Raw genomic sequence first — 25014 nt, forward strand, 5'->3', positions numbered from 1 at the left:
CTCCCCAGCCGAAGCCGGGCTCAGGGCGGCTAACAACACTAAAACAGTACAACATTATAAATACATTCTAAAAATTAATTAAAATACAAATTGATGGCAACCATAGACTAAAGCTTTGTAGAGATTGCCAAAGGAGGGAGTCAGGCTGCGCCCTGACCAAAGGCCTGGTGGAACAGCTCTGTCTTACAGGCCCTGCGAAAAGATGTCAAGTCCTGCAGGGACTGGAGTCAGAATTCGCTGAATTCTACTCCAACCTATACACCTCCCACAATCCACCCCAACAGGGAATAAAGAACCACCTGACAGGACTGCCCATGCCAACCATAACAGAAGACGAACAAGAGTTCATTGGACAGTCCTATCATCCCAGTGGAAATAGACTGTCCTCAAAAACAAAAAAATACATAAAGCCCCAGGCCTAGATGGTTTCACAACAAAATTCTAGAATTATTCTTCCAAAGAGAGGAGTTGGTTACTGACAGTCAAATTGCTTCTCACCGATATTATCATCATAGTCCTAAAAACACATGACTCATACACTTTATTTCTGAAGCTTCACTTCAGAGACACAAGAATAATTCAGCTGGTCACCACAAGCGCTCTCTCTCTCTCTCTCTCTCTCTCTCTCTCTCTCTCTCTCTGTGTGTGTGTGTGTGAGAGAGAGAGAGAGAGAGAGAGAGAGAGAGACTAAAGACTTCTGCTCTCAGTAATATTATATACATCAATTACAAAGGAGAAAACTGATACAAATAAAGGCCAATTTACCATCTCCATTTCCCTGTACACACACACACACACACACACACACACACACACACACGGAGAGAGAGAGAGAGAGAGAGAGAGAGAGAGAGAGAGAGAGAGAAGAATTGCCATAGAGCTTGTGCTAATTTTTTTTTAATTGTTAGTCTTCCATCCACTAAGAAAAGGTGGAAAAGGTGTTACTGATTTTGTAACAGTATTGTGTGAATGCTGAGTAAAAAGAAGACAAACTATGGCAATTTCCACAAAAGTATGGAGGCATTCTGTCTGGATTTTGCTCATTGAAAAACACCATGGGTTACACGAATAATTCTGGATAACAATTCTTACCTCTTCATCTTTATTCATCTCAGATTGACAATTATTTTCTCCGTTGCCTGTAAAAGGCACAGCAGGTTTCTCACTGCCAAGAATATTGTCTACCATCTGAACACTGGGTGTCAGGAAGGCAAACTCGTTCTTCCTGGACTCAGAAGACAGACACAGCTGGTAGGAATAGGGCAAAGTCCCATCTTCAAAGTTGGGTGGGAAGATGGCACCATTCTTGGAATGGGGAACAGGACCAAAGCACTGTAGGAACCTGGGATGCCCTGATTGACGGAGCTTCATTGTAACGGCCAGAATCACAGTCAAGAGGAACAAGAAGGAGATCACAGCTAAGGCCAGCACCAAGTAGAACTGCAGGTCAGACTGATACTCCGAGCTGCTGGGTTGGCTCTTCATTTCCGGAAGGGCCTCCTGAAAGTTCTCAGCAAACACCAGGTTCAGAGTCATGGTGGCCGAGAGAGACGGCTGCCCGTTATCCTTCACCATAATGACCAGTCTCTGTTTCACAGCGTCTCTCTCCACAAAGGCCCTGGCGGTCCTGATCTCTCCAGTATGAGAGCCAACCGTGAAGAGTGCCGGCTCAGTGGCCTGAGTCAGGTGGTAGGAGAGCCAGGCGTTGTGTCCAGAATCTGCATCCACGGCCACCACCTTGGTGACAAGATAATCTGCCTCGGCCGAACGAGGCACCATCTCAAACAAGGTGGAGCCCTTGGCTTCTTGTGAGGGGGACAGGATACGAGGGCTGTTATCATTCCTGTCAAGAACAAACACCCTGACGGTCACGTTGGTGCTGAGAGGGGGAGAACCCCCATCTTGGGCCTTCACTTGCAGCCGGAACTCTCTGAATTGTTCATAGTCAAAGGATCTCTGGGCATAGATGGTACCGGTCTCAGAATTAATGGAGATATAGGAGGAGATGGGAAGCTCCTCGATGTTGCTGTTGAGGATGGAGTATGTGATCCGTGAGTTCTGGTCCATATCGGGATCAGAGGCTTTGATGGTGAAAATGGAGGCACCTGAAGGATTGTTTTCTGGCACATAGATGTTGTAGGATGGTTTCTGAAATGTAGGGGCATTATCATTGATATCTGAGATCTGTAGTGAGATTGTTTTGTGTGTGGAAAGAGGTGGAGTTCCTTTATCAATTGCTGTGATTGTAATATTATATGCAGGAGTTCTTTCTCTGTCCAGGAGACTGTCTGTCTGGAGCTTGAAGTAATTGTTTGATGAGGGAAGAACTTTGAAGGGTAAATCATCCTGTAAGTAGCAAGTAACCTTCCCATTATCTCCACTATCTCTGTCATTTACATTGATCAGAGCAATGACTGTTCCTGACATAGAATCTTCCGGAACTGGGCTAAACATGGAGGCTAAAGTAACCTCTGGGGCATTATCATTCTCATCACGAACGCTAATTTCAACTTTGCAATGTGTCACTAATCCACCACCATCTTTTGCTGCTACTGATATAGTATATTCACTGATATCCTCAAAGTCCAATAACCCTGTAAGTAGGATTGAGCCATTCAATGGATCTAGACTGAATTTCCTGTTGGCATTCTGTGGTATATTACTAAAATAATACCTGATTTGGGCGTATGAACCTTCATCATTATCAGAAGCTGTAACCTGGAGCACAAGCGATCCAACTGCAACACTTTCCCTCAAACTGACCTTGTACACCTCTTGAGTGAAAACTGGAGGGTTGTCATTGGCATCAGTAACATTAATCCATATCTGGGCAGTCCCAGTTTTTCTAGGTTCACCCCCATCCAACGCTGTGAGGATCAAGTGAAGGGTCTGTTCAGTCTCTCGATCTAGTGCTTTCTGCAGCACTAAATCTGCAAATTTATTTCCATCATGAGTCTCTTTAACATCCAGAATAAAATACTGATTCGAGCTAAGGTGGTAATTCTGGAGAGAATTCATCCCAATGTCAGGATCTTCAGCTTTCCCAAGGAAAAACCGTGTTCCTAACAAAGTTAGTTCACTTGTTTCTAAGTTGATATTGCCACTGAGAAAGAATGGTGCATTGTCATTTATATCTTGAATTGTAATAGTCACATGAAAAATATTTAGGGGATTTTCCATTACCACCTCAAAATTAACAAGACAGAGTGGAGTTGTGCCACATATTTCCTCTCTGTCAATCCTGTCATTTACATAGAGATTTCCATTTTCTGCATTGATACTGAAATACTGCATTTTATTCACAGAGACAGCATGCAGATTGCGCCTTCCTATATCTCTGGCTTTCAGTCCCAAATCCTTGGCGAGATTCCCCACAACCGAACCCTTTGCCATCTCCTCAAGGATAGAATAGCGAATCTGTTCTGAGGCAGCCCAGCAGGAGAAAGGCAAAAATAAGAGAAGCAGTACTTGCCTTCTGAGTGCCATTCCATTGTTTTTGTTTCTTCTATCCATACAGATCCCTGAGAAACAGCTGTCTCCTTTTTTCAGCTTGTAATGATCAAATTGTCATCTGATCACAAGGAATCTCCACAACAAAGGCTAAGCTGGATTTCTGCCTAGGTAAATCAGTTCCTTCTTAAATTTTTACTGACCTTTCCAGCAAGATTGCTTGGTTGTTGTGATCTGCTGTTACTGTACAGAAATGGTGAAACAATCCCTTTCTAGGAAACTATCTGGGGGTCTCCTGCATAATCTCTGTGGCTTCCACACTGGCTGACACTGACATCCTGAGGCTCAGACAGAGAACTGCAAGGAATTCTTTTTCATTCAACTTATAATTGAAAAGCAACCTGGGTGTGTTCATATTTTGGAGTGTCCAGGACAACCACAAATTGGAAGCATTCAGGAGAGTTGTCTTTGGTCCTCCACCGTTTATGTTGTCAAATTATAGCTGCATGTCCACATCCTTTTATCCATGTTAACAACTTCCAAAATAAAAACAGAATTGTCTTGTGGTGTCTTAAAGCAAATGTGGCACAGGTTTTCATGGATTAAAATAATGACTGTGATATTGCTGTTAGTTTAGTATCAAGAATTGGCACCAAAGTTAGTCCAAAAAGAACTGGCACCCAAACAAAATCCTGAGCTTGGCAGAGCAGAAATCAGAATGCAAGCATTATTATCCCACTTTTTTATTTTGAATTATGATTATGATTATTTCAACAAATAAGGTTTAAAGACTCTCTCAAGGTAAATCTTTAAAAATGTAGTATAAACACTGGCCTGCGAGCGCTCCAGTTGGAGAACAGCCTTGACCAAAGGTGTCATGGGCTTTGAAGATACTCGAACTCAGGACAAAAAGGAGAAACGAGCTAAGAGGAAGGCATGCTTGGCAAACCCTCACCATGATCAACTCCCGCCCAGAAACCTGTGTCCCCACTGTGGAAGGATGTGTGGATCCAGAATTGGCCTCCACAGTGACTTATGGACTCACTGCTAAAACCCTGTTTTGGAAGACAATCTAACTCGGCTACAAGTGATTGCCAAAGAAGAAGAAGAAGAAAGTAGATGATGATGATGATGATGATGATGATGATGATGATTATTACTCCACCCATTTGACTGGGTTGCCCCAGCCACTCTGGATGATTTCTAACAAATTAAAACACAGTAAGATATCAAACATTAAAACCTTCCCTATACAGGGCTACATTCAGATGTCTTCAAAAAGTTGTTTATTTGTTTGATGGGAGGGCATTCCACAGGGCGGGCATAACTACCGAGAAATGACTTTCCACACCAAATCAAATTATTTGTTCCAATGAAACAACTGCAAAAATTCAAATGTTTTCTTTTTCTTCTTTTTTCCGGTGTTCAATGGTACTCAAACATTTCATTTATCTACTGCTCTCCTTATGCCGGAAAAGGCTGTACTAGGTGGCAGCGAGCTTGTTTGCAGGCTGCTAGTTCAAGAGCCTGGGACACACCTATGTTGACTATGATTTTTTAAAAATTGCTTCAGTGTGGTTCACTTTGCAACAAAAGCAAGGAAGCTCCTGGAAGCCTTCCTGATGGAAATAGGACACCTCAAGTCATTTTGCACAGCTCACAGCTTGGGCAATGCAATGCCATCAAGCCAACATTTCAGTAGGGTGCTCCTGAGGATATGGGTCCATTACTCAAGAGACTAACTTTAAACATGTTAACTGAAGAGTGACTACTGCTCTCCACAAAGGAAAAACCTGGACCTGCCCCCATCCTGCTATGAACTGCAGAGCCATAGCTGTCAACTTTCAGATTTGAAAATAAGGGATCAGCAGCCCCGAAAATAAGGGATCAGCAGCCTCTCCTGTCCCGGAGACAGTCTATGGGATATCTAACAATCCGGGATAGCAGCGGGAAGCAGTGGGAAACGGCGCTGGAATAAGGGAATTTCCCACACAAAAAGGGAAGGTTGACAGCTATGTGCAGAGCTACACTTGGTATAGGAAAGGAAAGGCTGTTCAGAGATGTCACCTTCCTACATCCAATCAATTTTGGAATTTGCTGTGAAGCTTTTGTCCAGAAAGGAATAAAACCTGAGGGCCCAGTTTGCAGTAAGGTGGATTTTGAGAAGGTAGCAGGAGAACCTATTGCTTCAAAGGAAGTGGGGGTGTCTTTCCTTGGAGGAGACCCAAGTGAGTGATAGACTGCCTCTGCTTTACTGCAATGGCTTAATTGTTATCTTCTAGATTTAGTTAAGGGACACGGGTGGCGCTGTGGGTTAAACCACAGAGCCTAGGACTTGCCGATCAGAAGGTCGGCTGTTTGAATCCCCGCGATGGGGTGAGCTCCCGTTGCTCGGTCCCAGCTCCTGCCAACCTAGCAGTTCAAAAGCATGTCAAAGTGTAAGTAGATAAATAGGTACCACTCCTGCGGGAAGGTAAACAGCGTTTCCGTGCGCTGCTCTGGTTTCGCCAGAAGCGGTTTAGTCATGCTGGCCACATGACCCGGAAGCTGTACGCCTGCTCCCTCAGCCAGTAAAGCGAGATGAGCACCGCAACCCCAGAGTCGGCCACGACTGAACCTAATGGTCAGGGGTCCCTTTACCTTTACTAGATTTAGTTAAAAGTTTAAAAGCAGTAGTGATGCAGGTATATTCCTGGGCTATCTTGCTCACAGTGCAGTTCACCTTCCTCATAGGGGGGCATGGTGATGGGGTGGTTGCTCCAGAAAGCCCAACAGGTGGTGGGTGGCATAGGCAGTGAGACAAGTGTGTGCAGTACTAATCTGGCTCTCATTTGACTGACAAAATACATTTGTTTAAACACCTCAAATGCAACCTCAGCCATATTTTGCTACCGTTATTTCTCCAATCACAATCTGAGATATAGTGATTATATGAGGAAGTACCTTGGGGGGTATTCAGAAGCAGGGGGAAATAATACTGAGTTACTATTAAAACGTTTGTGATGCACTTTTCACATTTAAAACGAACTAGAAACATAGGGACGCGGGTGGTGCTGTGGGTTAAACCACAGAGCCCAGGGCTTCCTGATCAGAAGGGCGGCGGTTTGAATCCCCGCGACGGGGTGAGCTCCCATTGTTCGGTCCCTGCTCCTGCCAACCTAGCAGTTCGAAAGCATATCAAAGTGCAAGTAGATAAATAGGCAAGAAGGTAAATGGTGTTTCCATGCGCTGCTCTGGTTTGCCAGAAGCAGCTTAGTCACGCTGGCCACATGACCCGGAAGCTGTACGCCGGCTCCCTTGGCCAATAAAGTGAGATGAGCGCCACAATCCCCAAGTCATCCGTGACTGGAGCTAATGGTCAGGGGTCCCTTTACCTTTACCTTTAGAAACATAAAAGTACTATTAAAGCAGGTTCTACCTTTGGTGAATCATTTTAGGTATTTCCTGAAACATTTTATTCTAAAATTAAACCATGTAGTTGGGACCCTTCCCTCTAATTTTCACTGCCCTAAAGCAGAACAAAATATTCAGCTTTCTGATGGTATAAGGTACATCTCTCTCTCTCTCTCTCTCTCTCTCTCTCTCTCTCTCTCTCTCTCTCTGTCTGTCTCTCTCTCCCTCCCATTCCTCCCCCTCTCTCATCCCACTCCTTATCTCTATCAAACACATTTTTCATTAAAGGTATGAAGTGGAAGAACAGAAGTTCATCAGTAAAATGAAGTAATGATAAATTAGATCAAGGTTAGATGGCATACATAGCATTTTCTTTATGCCACATCCACATCCAATGAATGTGTTGAGGGGATGAAGAAAGATCATACTCATCTCCACAATTTCAGTTGAAGATCTGAACATCTACAAATAGGCCTGTACACATACCAATAGACCCTTCCATTTGCAAGATTTCTGATGACAAAGAAAAGGCCTATTTGAGAACACCTGTACAGCATATTCTGTAGAGACATTCAGCTTCAAGTACACCTGTGAGGTTCAAGCAGAGGGAGTAGCTGCCCCATCTTCATGTGAACTGAATGTTTATATGAAAAAACTCAGATAAATCAGCTTAAAATATACTAGTTGCCTATGGACATAAAGAGAATGCTTAAAATGTTAACCATGTACCGCTGAAAATAAACTCACCATATCAGCATTATCCATCTCAGAATTTAGGATATTGCCTCCATTGGCAGTCAAAGCCACATTAGACTTATCTGTGGTTTGAACATTGGGTGTTGGAAAGGTGAACTCCTGTACCCTGGACTCAGAAGATAAGCACAGCTGATAGGAATACGGTAATGTTCCTTCTTCATAGTTTGGTGGGGAAATGACCGTGTTGTTTGAATGGGGAACAGGAGCAAAACACTGCAGGAATTTGGGGTTCCCTGATCGCCGAATCTTCATGAGAATTGCCAGAATCACTGTCAGGAGGAATAAGAAGGAAATCAAAGCTAAAGCCAGCACCAAGAAGAACTGCAGATCCGATTGATACTCGGAGTCACTGGGCTGGTGGCTAATTTCCGGAAGTGCCTCCTGGAAGTTCTCAGCAAACACCAGGTTGAGACTCACGGTAGCGGATAGTGGTGGCTGCCCATTATCCTTGACTAAGATGATGAGCTTCTGCTTCACAGCATCTCTTTCCAGAAAAGCCCGTGAGGTCCTGATCTCCCCAGTATGGGAACCAATTGAGAACAGCCCAGGTTCTGTTGCCTGGAGCAGATAGTAGGAGAGCCAAGCGTTGTGTCCAGAGTCAGCATCCACAGCCACCACCTTTGTCACCAGATAACCCTCCTCTGCTGAGCGAGGCACCATCTCAAACAAGGAGGAGCCCTCTACCCCTTGAGAAGGGTAAAGAATCTGAGGGCTTTGGTCATTCTGGTCCAGAATACACACTCTCACAGTGGCATTGCTGCTGAGGCGGGGGGAGCCTCCATCTTCGGCCCTCACCTCCACTTGAAACTCCCTGACTTGCTCATAGTCAAAGGAGCGCTGAGCATAGATAGTTCCAGTCTCAGAATTAATGGAGAGGAAGGATGAGAGAGGCAGCCCCTCAGTGATGCTGTTGCGAATGGAGTAGGTGATTTGAGCATTCTGGTCCACATCTGGGTCGGAGGCTTTGACCCTGAAAATGGAGGAGCCTGAAGGATTGTTCTCTGGGACATAGGCAGTATAATAGGGTTTCTCAAAGGCAGGGCAGTTGTCATTGATGTCTGAGATCTGCAGTGTGATGGTTTTGTATGTGGAAAGAGGTGGGTTGCCTTTATCTGTGGCTGTGACTGTGATATTGTACTCTGGAGTTCTTTCTCTGTCCAAGGGGGCATCTGTAAGAAGCTTATAATAATTATTGGAGGCTGATACCATTTTGAATGGCAAAGTGTGTTGTAAGTCACAAGCAATCTTCCCATTATCTCCAGAGTCTCTATCATTTACATTGATAAGGGCTACCAAGGTTCCTACTGCAGAGTCTTCAGGGATTGGGCTGGATAAAGAGGCCAGAATCACTTCTGGGGCATTGTCATTCTCATCTAGGAGTGTTATTTCAACATTGCAGTGAGCTACTAATCCTCCCCCATCTCTTGCTTCCACTGCCATTACATATCCTTCTGTTTCCTCAAAGTCCAGAGCCTCTTTAAGTGTTATTGTCCCATCGTGTGGATCCAAGTGGAACTTCTGACGAGCACTTTCAGGGATGTTACTAAAACTATAGTTGATCTGGGCATTTGAACCATCATCTCTATCTGTGGCTTTCACCTGGACCACTGAAGACCCTTTGGGGGCATTTTCTTTCAGCTTGACCGCGTATACTTTTTGTGTGAAGACTGGTGGGTTGTCATTTGCATCAATGACGGTGATCCATATTTTGGCTGTTCCAGTTTTGGCAGGCTTCCCTCCATCCAGCGCCGTAAGGATTAATTGGAAACTGCTTTCACTTTCCCGATCCAACTGTTTATTCAATACTAATTCTGCATATTTCTTTCCATCCTTTCTTTCTCTCACTTCCAGAATAAAGTACTGATTTGTGCTAAGGTGGTAATTCTGGAGAGAATTCACCCCAAGATCAGGATCTTCAGCTTGTCCAAGGAGAAATGTGGTGCCTTGTAAAGAGGATTCAATTATCTCCAGCTTGATATCCCCATTTACAAAATGTGGTGCATTATCATTAATGTCTTGGATCTCTACAGTTATATGAAAAATATTCATAGGGCTGTCAAGCACCACTTCAAAATTGATGGAGCAGATTGCAGTTTGACCACATAATTCCTCTCTATCAATCCTCTCCCTTACATACAAATTCCCATTTTCTGCACTGAGAGTGAAATATTGCTTTTTACCTAGGGAAAGGATATGCAGATTGCCTTTTCCTATTTCTCCATTATTCAGGCTCAGGTCTTTGGCTAGGTTTCCTACAATGGATCCCTTTTCCATTTCCTCAGGGATGGAATAATGAATGTGCTCTGAGGCAATCTGACCACACAGAGAGAATAGTAAGAGGAGAGGTACTTGCCTTCTTACTGATCTGCTGTTTTCCTTCTGCCTATCTTCCATTCCTCTTGCAGAGATATGTGCTTTATCCTTGTTTTCTGTGATCCGTTGAGCTGATGAGGAGTTTCACATTCCCATTAGGATGCAGAAGAGCTCAATGAGGGATGATAAACAAGGCTACTGGTTGCTGTTGAATTTCTGTACTTTGCAGTGGTATTTGTTTCTCAGCAAAACACTTTGGAAGTCCCTGTGTTCTGCTGTTTCCCAGCTCTGTGTGACTGAACAATCACATTGCAGAAGCAGCAAATCACTGGATTTTCAGCTCCACTGTGAGAACTATGTTGGTCAACAGCGGCACTCTGAGTCTCAGATGAGGAACTGCAAGAGGTGTCTTATGTATTCAGCAAATGACATATAAGGGATTTCTTGCCGCTTTCTTGTATATGTGGGTGGCAAGTAAAACACATAATGTCTTTTGTGTTTTTGCAAAAGCAACAACCCAGAATGTATTTTTTATATTTTGTCATTACAACCCACAGTAACTCAAATTCTTTAGCGTATCAATAACATAGAGGAGAAGTCATCACATCTCCATCTACCTGCTTATTGTGAGAAACTTGAGATAATGTTACAAAAGGCTTCCAGGACTTCTAACAATTTTTTTCATTTAAATAAATATAATGTCTTCAATAAAGCTTCCTTGAGTATGGCAGAGGTATGCATTTTAAATTCTTGCAATATGATTCTACTGTAGAATAAGAATATTAATATTTCAGTTTTGTATACAGGCTCCACCACCACCCCACCCCCCGCCATTTACGTAATATCGACCAGCACTCAACCATGTATATGTGTGGTTTTGGGAAACAATTAAATAATTCAATTCAAACCTGGAAATGCCAGAAGAGAGCTGAAGTGTCCACGTGGCTTGCAAGAAAACCCTCCCTAGAGCCCAAAGAGGACAGCAATGAGGGCAGAGGAAGCCCAGAAGAAACTAGAGGCACAGCGAGGCTTTGTTTAGGCCGCTCAGCTTCCTTGCCTAACAGCTGGTGTGTGGGGTAGCGCAGCAGCAGCCACTTTCCCATGCATCCTGCAGCCTCCTGCCAGCCCCATAACTTCAATTCTAGTTGTGGATACTTTTGGATACAGTAGAGCACCAAAGAGGGTGTTTGGAGGGGGGGACACTTTACGCAATTTCAGTTATGCCTGCAGGGGCCAAGAACATAACACCTGTGTAAGTGGAGGGAGACACCTGTACTTTTCAGAACTATTCCAGATGTTACACAGCATGAATCTTTGATTTGCTACAGATGTATGTATGACATTCAGTTAAATCTGGTTGATTTGCATGTAGAGTATCTGTTTGACACACACTTACAGATATGTGTTTATTGACGGCATCTTGCCAATGTTCCCCATATCTTTTTGTCAGTCAGTGACCTTTAGGGACTATGTACCTAGTTACTTTGGCATATGTATCTGCTTACTGCAGCATTTATGAAGTGCTAGTGGTGAGTGAATTTAAGAAACCTGAGCTATGTTATTCTGTCAACTTCTTACCATAAGTATTTAGGTAGACTTGCTAGACGCACATGGATTAGTAACGTATTTCCAGCTACTAAGAATGCTGCAGGTTTCTTGACCTGCAGTCCTTCAGTGAGAATGAGAATAAGGTCAGGCTTAGCCTAACAGATATAGCTGCCCACCAGCTTGTCTTCCATCCTTAGCTCTTGTTCCTTTATCTGCAGCCCATCTAGGAGACCTTCTGCGTCTGGTCCTTGCTTGTTTGATTTGGCCGAGATTTGACCAAATTATAATTCACCACTATAGCCCTAACATGTGACATAATTGTAATAGTGATTGTCTGGCACCATTTAATTTTTTTAACTAATATAAGCTTCGCTCTGCAAAAAGAAAAAAAGTTGTTCGTATAGCAAACTTGGCTACAAAATAATCTTAGATTTAAATCAACGTCAAGTATTGCACTTTCTGAGAGCAACCTAAAATAAAGAATATTCTACAACCTCTTAATTGCCAATTGCTTAAAGGTATATAGCAGCTAGAGTAAGCTACATGAAAACAATTAATATTTCCATTATAGTTATGCTTAAAAATTATTGAAAATACAACACAAATAATTTTTGAAAAGAAAATTTACCTTGTCATTATTAACTTTGTCCAAATGCAAATTGCTTTCACTTCTCCCTGTGAAAGGAACATCAGATTTCTCACTGCCAAGAATATTGTCTACCATCTGAACATTGGGTGTCAAGAAGGCAAACTCATTCTTCCTGGTCTCAGAAGACAGACACAGCTGGTAGGAGTAGGGCAAAGTCCCATCTTCAAAGTTGGGTGGGAAGATGGCACCATTCTTGGAATGGGGAACAGGACCAAAGCACTTTAGGAACCTGGGATGCCCTGATTGACGGAGCTTCATTGTAACGGCCAGAATGACAGTCAAGAGGAACAAGAAGGAGATCACAGCTAAGGCCAGCACCAAGTAGAACTGCAGGTCAGACTGATAGTCCAAGCTGCTGGGTTGGCTCTTCATTTCCGGAAGGGCCTCCTGGAAGTTCTCAGCAAACACCAGGTTCAGAGTCATGGTGGCGGAGAGAGACGGCTTCCCGTTATCCTTCACCATAATGACCAGTCTCTGTTTCACAGCGTCTCTCTCCACAAAGGCCCTGGCTGTCCTGATCTCTCCAGTATGAGAACCAACCGTGAAGAGTGCTGGCTCAGTGGCCTGAGTGAGGTGGTAGGAGAGCCAGGCGTTGTGTCCAGAATCTGCATCCACGGCCACCACCTTGGTGACAAGATAATCTGCCTCGGCCGAACGAGGCACCATCTCAAACAAGGCTGAGCCCTTGGCTTCTTGTGAGGGGGACAGGATACGAGGGCTGTTATCATTCCTGTCAAGAACAAACACCCTGACGCTCACATTGCTGCTGAGAGGGGGAGAACCCCCATCTTGGGCCTTCACTTGCAGCCGGAACTCTCTGAATTGTTCATAGTCAAAGGATCTCTGGGCATAGATGGTGCCGGTCTCAGAATTAATGGAGATATAGGAGGAGATGGGAAGCTCCTCAATGTTGCTGTTGAGGATGGAGTATGTGATCCTTGAGTTCTGATCCATATCGGGATCAGAGGCTTTGATGGTGAAAATGGAGGCACCTGAAGGATTGTTTTCTGGCACATAGAAGTTGTAGAATGGCTTCTGAAATGTAGGGGCATTATCATTGATATCAGAAATCAAAAGTGTAATAGATTTATGTGAGAAGAGAGGGGGAGTGCCATTGTCAGAGGCTGTTACTGAGATATTGTACTCTAGAGCTATTTCTCTGTCAAGTGGCCTATCTGTCAGGAGCTTGTAGTAATTGTTAGATGAGGGAAGAATTCTGAAGGGTAAATCATCCTGTAAATAGCAAGTGACCTTTCCATTATCTCCACTATCTTTGTCATTCAAATTGATCAGAGCTATTAAGGTACCAGGCAGAGAATCTTCAGAGACTGGGCTAAACAAGGAAACCAGGGTTACCTCGGGGTAATTGTCATTCTCATCAATAACTCTTATTTCAACTTTACAATGTGTCTCTAACCCACCCCCATCTTTTGCTGCAACTGTCAAAGTGTATTCTTTGGTTTCCTCAAAATCCAGTAGCCCTATAAGTAGGATTGAGCCATTCAAAGGATCTAGACTGAATTTCTTGTTGGCATTCAGTGGTATATTACTAAAATGATACCTGATTTGGGCGTATGAACCTTCATCATTATCAGAAGCTGTAACCTGGAGCACAAGCGATCCAACTGCAACACTTTCCCTCAAACTGACCTTGTACACCTCTTGAGTGAAAACTGGTGGGTTGTCATTGGCATCTGTGACATTAATCCATATCTGGGCAGTCCCAGTTTTTCTAGGTTCACCCCCATCCAACGCTGTGAGGATCAAGTGAAGGGTCTGCTCGGTCTCTCGATCTAATGGTTTCTGCAGCACTAAATCTGCAAATTTATTTCCATCATAAGTCTCCTTAACATCCAAAGTCAAATATTTATTAGAGCTCAGCTGGTAATTCTGGAGCGAATTCATCCCTATGTCAGGATCTTCAGCTTTCCCAAGGAGAAATCTGGTGCCTGGCAAAGTGGATTCCACAATCTCTAAGTTGATATTAATTTTCAAAAAATGTGGAGTATTGTCATTAATATCCTGAATTTCCACAGTTATATGGAAAACATTTAAGGGATTTTCAATCACCACCTCAAAATTAACCAGGCAGAGTGGAGTTTTCTCACATATTTCCTCTCTGTCAATCCTGTCATTTACATAGAGGTTTCCATTTTCTGCATTGATATTGAAATACTGCATTTTATTCACAGAGACAGCATGCAGATTGCGCCTTCCTAGATCTCTGGCATTCAGTCCCAAATCCTTGGCGAGATTCCCCACAATTGAACCCTTTGCCATCTCCTCAGGAATGGAATAATGAATCTGTTCTGAGGCAGCCCAGCAGGAGAAAGGCAAAAATAAGAGAAGCAGTACTTGCCTTCTGAGTGCCTTGCCATCCTCTTTCTGCCTTCTGTCCATTCTGTTTTCTGATAAAATACCTTTTCAGCTTGTTTTGAACAGGTTTCTCAGCAGAACAAGAGACAAACCTGTTAGATAGAATAATCTCGCTTTTTCTTAGTGTATTTACACCAGTAGTATTTTCAGCTTCTCAGCCAGACTGTTCTTCCTTTGGGCTCTGCTGTTTCCAGTATCTGTGCAGTTGCTTTGAGGTATCACAGTATAGGAGGTATCTGTGGATCTGCATCTAGACTGGCTAACAGTGACACTACGAGGTTTAGACGGAGAACTGCATGAGACGCAGTCCCAGTTATTGTGAATAAGAGATTTTGATTTGGATTGCATACCAATATAAGCCATAGTTTATTTTAAGTTAACTGAACAAGGCAGCCCCTGAAATGTGACCTAGTGGTTTTATTCAATATTAATTGCAGAAGTGTAGAAATCTTTTGACTATTGTTTTTGGAGTCTCTTAAACTTTGTATTTTTTCTTTCCTTTTTTAAAAATACCAGTTCAATAGCGTCAGGCTGGGACAGTGTTTATAAATCTGTATATTAAATAAATAAAACAAATGAACATGCCTCCTAGCTCTACTGCAGCTTTCCCATGTCCTTGCAGGTGCCACACATGGCACAAAGAAGCCATTCTGTGGCATGTTGTGTTGTATGGATCTGGGATATCTCAGTTAGTAGAGCATAAGACTCTTAATCTTAGGGTCATGGGTTTGAGCCCCACATTGGGCAAAAAATTCCTGCATTGCAGGGGGTTGGACTAGATGACCTTCATGGTACCTTCCAACTCAACAATTATATGATTCTATGGATCATGGTTTGCTTGTTTCACATAAGCCATGAGTGGTAAGATAGTAACTAGTCTAGAAGATATGTTGGCTTCACACAACAAGTTTTACTGTGGCTTGCTTGTGCTGCACATAGTGCCCACAGCGGCTGGAGACATGTTTGTGAGTAAGCCATGATTTAAAACAAACTATGGCTTAGCATGATGTGCAAAGCAGCATACTATGTAGATATGTATATTTTAGATCTGGACCTATGGGACACAAAACAGGTGACTGCCTAGGGCAGTTTGCAATCTAAGCTATCTCCTCAACTATCTTCTGAACAGATGAAACAAATAGTACAAGAAGTTTGTCACCTTTAAACCTGGCAATGTTGACCTGCATGCTCAGTATTGCATTAACATTCCTATTGTTGTTGTGTGTTTTTGATTCACATGAAAAATATATAACATAGGTGCCCATTCAACTAATGTTTTAGATGCAAATGATTGTGATTTCAGTCAAATCCATGCATATGTATTTGTTGTTTTATATGAAAGTAATGAATCCTGCATCCAACCCTTGCATCAAAGTTCTGAGATGGACTACAAATGCAATAAAGATACTCAACAACTGAATAAAAGAATAAACAAGAACTGGAAGTGTAAACGTGTTTCCATAGTGAAATATGAAGATGACACAATTTCATTAGAAGCAGATCAAATGAAGATTAGAAATCACAGAATAGTGTGGTAAAATAAGGACGGTATGTTTTTCCTGTTTGTATGCAAGAGGTTTCCTGCTCATATGGAAGAACTACATGTCACTGTGGAGGGCGGTACATGCACTTCCATCAGACTCTTTATTCTACACAATGTCTCCCACCAACATTTCCTAGTTGTCTAAAGTAAAGTTTTGATACACATTGGCGCTGTGTATAAAACTTCCAAAAACAAATTTGGATACGCTTTCTCATCTTTACAGTCACATTTTTCTTAGAACATCTCTCCTCCACCTAAGACATCAACAAAAATATAGTAAGGGGAAGGGCAAATCGCATTACCCTGGTATCTCCCTAATTACAGAACCCTGATTTTATTCTGAAGATCTTTTGGTCTCATGGCACTGAACGTATAAATGTCCCTACGTTGCATGGTCAGATAATGCTTCATAGGTCTTATAGAGCACAGAGGTAAAGAAAAACAAAGCAACTATCTTGTGAAGAGTTGTAAGATTTGAAGATAACAGTAGAGAAGCTGAACATACGCCAGCATTGTTACTACTGCTACTGTTAATGCACAATTAGATGTCACAAACTCCAACGAAAAGCAGCAGCCCCCCCCCCCCGCCAAATATATTGTTATGAGTTTGTGGGTGCCAGACTCCCCTAAATTCCTGGACCCAACACAGGTTAAAATGTAAGACAGGCGAGCATCCTTATGAAGTAATCACCTGGGAGATGAGCCATTAAGAGAGAACAAAGGAACGGCAATGGGCCATTAAGAAAGCAAAAGTTCTGGGCCAGACGGCAATTGGGTGGGCACCTCCCCTCCCTCAACTCAGATTTAGAAGACAAAGCCAGAGTTCTACAGTAGAGTTTAGGATTGGAGTGGAATGACACAAGGCAGGACTATTGCATGGGAGGCTGGTATGCATCTTCCCTATTCCATCTAGTTTTGATAGTCTTAAAAAATTTAAAAACCACCTCTTCAGTCAGTGTTCAAAATCTGGAAGGAAAGGGGGCCCTTAATTAATCACACGTCACCACTCCTTCACTCCCAGAAAAACTAGTCAGATAACACCCACACCCATAGAACTAAAACAGTACTAACAGAATATCTGAAGAAGTGTGTGCATGCACACAAAAGCTCATACCAATAAGAAACTTAGTTGGTCTCTAAGGTGCTACTGGAAGGATTTTTTTTTTTTTTTTTTTTTTTACTACAGCAGACCAACACAGCTACCTACCTGTAATTAGTCCTAACAGAGCCATCACAAAAGGTAACAAACCTGACTGCAAAATCAGATGCTCAATAAAGAGACATTGTTAGGCCTGGCCAATGTATTGATACATCGCCCAGGACGGGTTTGAGAGCCAGAGCACAAAGGTACCTTCACCTGGTGGTATATATGGCACCTTCACCATATATACGGAGGCAGTTTCACCCCAGTACCTCACATGGCTAGGCGTAATGCAGCTTGTCCCTCGCTCCGCTTTTCAACATTGCAATGTATCACTATATCACAATGTCTGGTTGGTGATACATGGCTATGTTGAAAAGCTGGTAACACCCAACCCTAGACATTGTATGACCTCCACGTAAGCTTTGTACAAGCATATCAGGCAGTAAGACTGAAGAAAGGCATGGATTAGATAGATCTCTAAGAACTGTGAGACAGTAACAGTTATTAGGAATTTCTGCAGCTGTGAATCTTGAGTGCAAATAACACAAGAGGAAAGTTAAGAACATGAAACAAAGCCCACTCCAAAAACCAGGTAGGATAAGGATCAGCAGGAGCTAAGGTGCTGCTCAGATCTGAAAGGGTGGCAGGGATGGTGTCAGCCAGCAACATAGTCACAGTGGCTGAAACAGATAAATCCTAAGCTGATTCATTTAAAATATGCCCTAAATTTAAATACAGTATTTATTTGAAACAATAAAGTAATTGCTTCATTATATATTGAACCTCAAACACCCTATTTCTTTACATCTTTGTGATAAAAGCATAAACAGGCTTTCTCTAGGTTTTGTCATGCAATAATATAATATTGAATATTGAATAAAGGAAACCAAAGTCTTGACATTTTTGTACTCACCTGATGGAGTGCTGCCTCCTCCATAACTGTGTTAGAATCACCTATGAGTAACACAGGGCCTGGCTTATTAGGAGCCTGTTGTGGTGTCAGAGTATTGGTACAACTTCCGATTGGAAAAAGAATCTGGCTTTTCCGAGAGCCTGAAGTCAGTGAAACCTCGTGGCAATAAGACTGAAGAAATGCCCGGACTCCATCAATCCCCACAAACTGGGAGATGGGAGCACCATCAAAATGCACACTTCCATTGTCACACAACTGAGAATTTTTCCATCTGCGAAGTTTGAGTGCCATTAACACAAGGAGGAAGGCGAGGAACAAGCAGGAGACAAAAGCCACTGCAGTCACCAAGTAGAAGGTGAGATCTGACTGTGGGACTTCAGATACTGGGACGCTGCTCAGATCAGTCAGCATGTCAGGGATGCTGTCAGCCAAGACCACAGTGACAGTGACTGAAGCTGACATTGGAGGCTGCCCATTGTCCTTGACTAAAACCACCAGGCTTTGCTTGAGGGCATCTTTCTCCAGAAAGAAGCGGGCTGTCCTGATCTCTCCCGTGTGGAGCCCCAGAGTGAAGAGCCCTGGCTCGGTGGCCTTGATCAGCTGGTAGGAGAGCCAGGCATTCTGGCCAGAGTCCGCATCCACGGCCACCACCTTAGTGACCAGGTAGCCTGGCTCAGAGGAGCGAGGGGCCAGCTCTATCCCTGTGGAGCCGTCAGTGGGAGGGGAGGGGTAAAGGATTTGGGGAGCATTGTCATTCTGGTCCAGGATGAAGAGAGTCACTGAGACGTTGGAGCTGAGTGGTGGAGAACCTCCGTCCTGAGCCTTGACTAGAAACTTAATTTCCTGAAACTCTTCATAATCAAAGGAGCTCAAGGCATAAACAACCCCAGTTTCAGAGTTAATGGAGAGATATGAGGAGAGAGGGGGTGTACTGATCTGACTTTCAGTGATGGAATATACTATTCTGGAATTCTCTTCCCAGTCCGGATCACTTGCTTTCAGGGAAAAGACTGAGGCTCCTCTTGGATTATTTTCTAGGAGATAAGAGTTGTAGGCTAACTGTAAAAAGACTGGGGGATTGTCATTTGTGTCTAACAGCTGTAGTGAAATAATTGCAGAGGTTGATAATGTCGGAGTCCCATTATCAGTTGCTGTAATAGGGATATCATAGGTCACCACTTGTTCCCTGTCAAGGGCTCTGTCTGTCACTAAAGTGTAAAAGTTGTCCATTGTTTTCTTTAGTTGGAAAGGAAGGCTATTGGGAATTGAGCACATAACCTCCCCATTGACTCCTGAATCTCTGTCTTGGACATTTAAAATGGCAATGACAGTTCCAGTTCGTGAATTCTCAAGGACAGAGTTGAGTTCAAAAGTTATTGTTATTTCAGGTGCATTGTCATTCAAGTCTGTAACAAAGATCACAACCTTTGATCTGCCACTTAGACCACCCCCATCCATAGCTTGCACCTCAAATTCATACAAGGATGATTCCTCAAAATCAAGATTCCCAATAAGGGTGATTTCGCCAGTTGTGGAATTTAACAGAAACATTTGGGAGTCCCTTTTCGTGATTTTTTGAATAGAGTATCTTATGTCTCCATTGATTCCTTCATCCATATCAGTGGCTTGCACCGTAGAAAGTGTGGACCCCTTGGGAATATTCTCATTGACACTCACTTCATAAAGAGGTTGACTGAAAACAGGTGCATTGTCATTTGCATCAAGAACAATGATGTGGATTTGTACTGTGCCAGACCTGATGGGATCACCTCCATCAGTAGCTGTGAGGAGTAGATCATAATCTGGTTGCTCTTCCCTGTCCAGAGGCTTTTCCAATACCAGCTCTGCATGTCTTGCCCCATTTTCTCCTGTTTGCACATCCAGAGAAAAATGGCTACTGCCTGTGAGTTGGTAGCTCTGTATAGAATTTATCCCCAGATCCGGATCCTGAGCTTCAGGAAGAGGGAAGTGGGATTCAGGTGTAGACAATTCACTGATTTTTAGTTCCCATCCCTTCAGCAGAAAGAAGGGAGCATTATCATTTATATCCATGATTTCTACTTCGACAACATAAAGGTTTAAGTTGCTCTCAGCAATAACTTGAAACTTTAAGATGCACATTTCTGCCCTTCCACAGATCTTCTCTCTGTCTATTCTCTCAGAAGTTTGTAAATAGCCAGTATTGAAATTCAGTTCAAAATACTGAATCATACCTGTACTAGTTACAATGCGGAGTCCATGGTCCAAAAGCTGCTTCCGATCTATCCCCAGGTCCTTTGCAATATTCCCCACAAATGAGCTTTTCTGCATCTCCTCTGGAATGGAGTAGTGGATCTGTCCAGAAACTGCCTTCCAAATATTCACCATTAGAAAGCATTGTATGATTATTTCTTTGTAACTCCAAGGCCTCTGTTTTTCTTCCATTTCCTTCCACGAAAAGGAATACTACTAGTTCTTGTTCAAATAGCTTTTATCTGTCCTTTTTTATTTTTAAAGCAAAACCTGCATCATTTTGTTCCCTGAACTGTCAGTTCCATTCCAGCCTATCTGCAAGAAAGGGCAGGCTGGATCGCTCCATGTGTTAGTCTGCTGGATTGGTGAACAGCGACACCCAGAGTCACAGTGAGAAAATGCAGGTGCTTCACACTAGAGTTGTAATCATTCTGCTTTTCATCATGATTTTTTTATTGCTGCTTATGCAGAGGTTATTTGATTCAACGTTACAGGACTACATCGCTGCTATTCAATTACCATTATTTTCCAGGACAAACAGCTCTATGTGCAAGGTGTACAGTAATATAGCTATGATCCATCTATATGAATTGTGATGTTGTTTTTAAGTTTCAGGTGTCCTCAGATGTTGCCAACATTATAGCAGACTAACAAATTAGTGTCTGTTCCTATATTAAAAATGGGGGGAAATTGTTTGCATTTTTTAATGGGGGAAGGGGATTGCTGATTATCTTACACTTAGGTGGCCTAGGGTTTTCTCTTTTTATTCTTGTTTTTGAACTTAAAACAACAACTCCACACTGGTCACAGTAGTGTTGAGGCTCTCTCTCCACAGCTTCTCCACAGCTGCACTTTTTGGGAGTGATGGAATGCAACATAGCGTTGTGCCATTCCCAAGGCATTCCAAGAAGTGCCTCCTGCAAGAAACTGGAGAGTGTGTTGTGACAATTCCCTCCGGCCACACTTCCTGCAGTGCCATAGGTGATACATGACATGATGTAGCATGACCTCCCCAAGCATTCCAGGAAGTGCAGCTGATGGGAAGTGGAAAAAGAGAGCCTTGCACTATTGCTAGCAGTGTGCAGATTTATTTATTTTTTAAGTGAAAAAGCAAGAAAAAATGGGGTGAGAACCTTCAACCAACTCATAAAGTTAAGTAAGGTAAATGAAAACTCCCCTAAACACTTTGGTGAAATTTCCATTCCCTCTACCTTAACAAGAGCAATTTTTCTTTTTGTGGGGTGGGGGCGTTGCAGTAATTAAAAGTGGTGAGCAATTAAAGAAAAAGCTTCATAAAATTAAGACTTAATTTGGCACTATATAGGCAAGTCTTTAAAGATTTGTGCCTCTCCTAAAAGCCTTTCTCTTCTGTCACAGCTCACCTATTCTCTGAAGATGAGGGCACCCAGAGGAGAGCCTTCGAAGCAGATGTCAGTGCTCAGGTAGGCTCATATAGGTTTCCTCTAGACTCCTTTCTCTCTCCAACTTGCATCTGTTTCTTGGACACCTCTGCATTCCCATTTGGTGCCCCAGGTTCTTAAGTCTTCACACTGAAGTGTTTTTTATTATTTTCAGAGAAATGGAATTGTTGTGTCAGCTGATATTCATTAACCGATTTAAGTTGTCCCTCTTCAACCAAGAAAGTAAATGGAAAGAATCGAATGTCGATTTAAAGAAAGGCTACAACTGTATGTCACATTCACCCCAGCAGTGTAGGTAAAAAAGGTAAAGGGACCACTGACCATTAGGTCCAGTCGTGACCGACTCTGGGGTTGCGGCGCTCATCTCGCTTTATTGTCCAAGGGAGCCGGCATTTGTCCGCAGACAGCTTCCGGGTCATGTGGCCAGCGGTGTAGGTACCTTCTTCTAAACTGAAAGGAGAGTCCATCTTGCCTTGTCTGTCTCCTTTAGGCAGCTCCACTCCAACTTGGATCTTTGGTTTGGTCCTAAGGCTGATCCATTTGCTGCCCATTTGTGGACCATTGGTTGTCACAGGCCATTAAACATCTGGGATCAAGACCTCCTCCCCTCAGGGCCCACGGCTCCTCCAATTCCTTAGTGAGTGTCTGCAGTAAGCTTTCTTTCATGGAACACTTCAGTTTCTTCCCTCCCTTATCCTGTAGTTGCACATTACAATTTGCTATAATCAGTTCAGTATACCACACTACCAAACGGCACCTAACTGTAGCATGTGCCCCACAGTTAAGGCAGTGCCATGCAGGTAACAAAATCCTTCCACTACGATCAATCTGATCAAACGATTACGTACCTTCCAACATTTCTCTGATGAAAATAGGGGCGTGCCTCCTGGCCACCCAAAAGACTTACCAGCTAATCATAGGTGGATGGACTCTCTGACGGGACAGGGAGGAAGTCGGTCCAACAGCCTACTTCAGCCAGATCCAAAGAAGGCTTCCCCACAAGACAGAGCTTGGGCCTAGTCTAAACTGCCTCATCTTCAATTACATGTGGGCAAAGATGCCCTTCCCTTCAGCAAGAGGAGGAATTCAATGGGACTTGCTCCTAGGTAAGTGTGAACAATCTTTCATTTATTTAGGGTGCTTCTCAAAGCCTCATTCCAAAAACAAACTGAAGTTGGCTGAGCATTTTCTTGAGCTTTAAGTTTGACCTCTTCAGAGTGGCTGTTGGGAGGCCCAAACTCCAAACGGCGTAATGGCGGATCTCAAGCATGAAGTTAAAAACATATAATCATCTAGTTATTATAAGTTATTATGGGGTGGAAAGGTGTTGGTACTCACCATGAAGTTGTTACATAAGTGCCACACTTTTAACATTTGACAATAAAAAGGTGCCGGTACGGCATACACTTGAGTATCCCCAGAAAAGAAAGCACTGCCTTTATATATAAAAAATTATCATCAGTGGGCATGCATCTTGGCTACAATTCTAAGAGCAACTTTAAGTGTTTCCAAAGGCACATCCAACGGAAAGTTTGACCTTTTTTTAGCTGAACAGTCATTCCAGTCCATGCCTACCCTGTCCCTTGCTCATGCCATATCATAAACTGTTTATGATACTCCTATCAGGTTTTTTTTAAAGAAAGCTTGTCATGTGAGTGACGGGGTGCATCAGAAGCACAGATCCAACCCTCATTTGGACGGGCAGAACTACCCATGCTCTTACCAAATAAATTAAAGTATATAGAGTAGAGTGAATTAGTCCCATTAACAATCCACAGGACAAAAAATTAAATTATACATATCTAAAGGAAGACATCAAAAACTGTCAAGACTTGCGTGAATAGCACTGGTTAGATTCATTCCATCTTACACTGCAAAATCAATTCACAAGCATACAAATGTGTCTACTTCAGAAGTGTGTTAAATTCTGTCCTCCAGTTTGATGGAACAATGAAAGGTAATTGCCCATCTTTCCTATTTTAAATTAGGTTTTGTTTTCAACTTTACAAGCATATTGCTTATGTAAAATGCAATCTTTTTTATTTGATGTTGGCATCTGTCATAGCTTTTGTTTATAAAGTGTCATACACATATTTTACATTTATTTTTATTTTGCAGGATTTATATACCACTTAACTGTGAAAAATTCTAAGCAGTTTACAAAAACATAGATAGCACTACGAAGGTGATTGACTACATGGAACTGGCTGAGATGACTGGCAGAATTCGTGACCAAGGAAAAGAGACGGTGGAAGAAGATTGGAAGAAATACAAAGTTTATCTTAAGAACTGCTATAAAATTAATAAGTGCTAAAATGTCTAGGGTAATGAAAAAAACAAAATTACAGCTGTAAATGATTGGGTAAGAGAAGAAGAATTAAAGAAAGTGAGTTATAAGTTAATTGAAGTGAGGGGTTTCTGAAGAAAATTTTAAAATAGGGATGCAGAAAAGGGAGGCATGGGGAAGTCGGTGAAATAAGGTTCATGAAAAAGAGGCTATGAAATTATACGTGTTTATATGTTTGTTCGTTTGTTTGTTTATGTATTGTGAATTGTACTGTGTTTAATTCATGTTGGAAAACCAATAAAAATTTATTTAAAAAAAAACAAAAAAACAAAACAAAAACATAGATAGCACTATATAAAAAATAGTAAATAATAATACAGTCAGCCTGAAATTTCTTCATTTTAATAAAATAGTTTCACCACAGTCCCCCCCCCCCCATTCCTCAAGCTCTGACTTAGAAGTTATTGAGAGACTGACAACTGCCTAACCTTAAAACTGCTCACAATACCAAGAGCATCATAGTACACTAAATCACAGCATGTGGCCAAACGGTAACTAAGAGGACAATCTTATGCTCCCCTAGGAGGGAAGTTGAGGATCTGTACGATTCTGTGAAACTTTCAGGGCTGGCAGAGAGATTGCCTGGTGCAGTTGAAGACCTTGCTTGCTTGAAATATAATATTCTTAAGCTCGCAATAACAGCAAATAAATTTAATAAAATAAACATATTGGATAAGTCAGCTTACTATATAGTGCAGAAAAAAGAACTCACCATGTCAGTATTCTCCTTTTCAGAACTTAAATTACCTCCACTGACCATCAAAGAAATGTCAGAGTTGCCATTACAAAGGATGTTCTCTGCTATTTGGACAGTGGGCTGCAGGAATGTCAGCTCATTCCTCCTGGATTCAGAGGACAGACAGACCTGGTAGGAATAAGGCAAAGTTCCGTCCTCATAATTAGGTGGGAATATGGCACCAGCCTTTGAA

The 25014-nt window shown here is 42.5% G+C and overlaps 1 protein-coding gene and 2 pseudogenes across 9 annotated transcripts in view; all 3 read right to left on the bottom strand.

The window, feature by feature from the left end:
* LOC114601412 (protocadherin gamma-A5) overlaps nt 1–25014 on the bottom strand; it is a 315625-nt gene that overhangs the window by 188776 nt on the left and 101835 nt on the right. Inside the window, exon 1 of one of the 9 annotated variants that reach the window (XM_077933490.1) lies at nt 24798–24969. The exons of 5 other annotated variants lie outside the window; for them this stretch is intronic. In XM_077933490.1, the coding sequence (XP_077789616.1) occupies nt 24798–24845 (48 nt within the window). In that variant the 5' untranslated portion in view covers nt 24846–24969. Of the gene's footprint in view, nt 1–1092; nt 1317–7590; nt 7624–12088; nt 12288–24797; nt 24970–25014 lie in introns of those variants that run through there. 3 more of the 9 variants (XM_077933486.1, XM_077933494.1, XM_077933485.1) reach the window with 3 other exon arrangements.
* On the bottom strand, nt 7621–10687 carry LOC114601119 (protocadherin gamma-B5 pseudogene; annotated as a pseudogene).
* LOC144328781 (protocadherin gamma-A6 pseudogene) lies at nt 12213–20832 on the bottom strand (annotated as a pseudogene).

The sequence above is a fragment of the Podarcis muralis genome, chromosome 8 (genome assembly GCF_964188315.1).
Source record: "Podarcis muralis chromosome 8, rPodMur119.hap1.1, whole genome shotgun sequence".
Lineage (NCBI taxonomy): Eukaryota > Metazoa > Chordata > Lepidosauria > Squamata > Lacertidae > Podarcis > Podarcis muralis.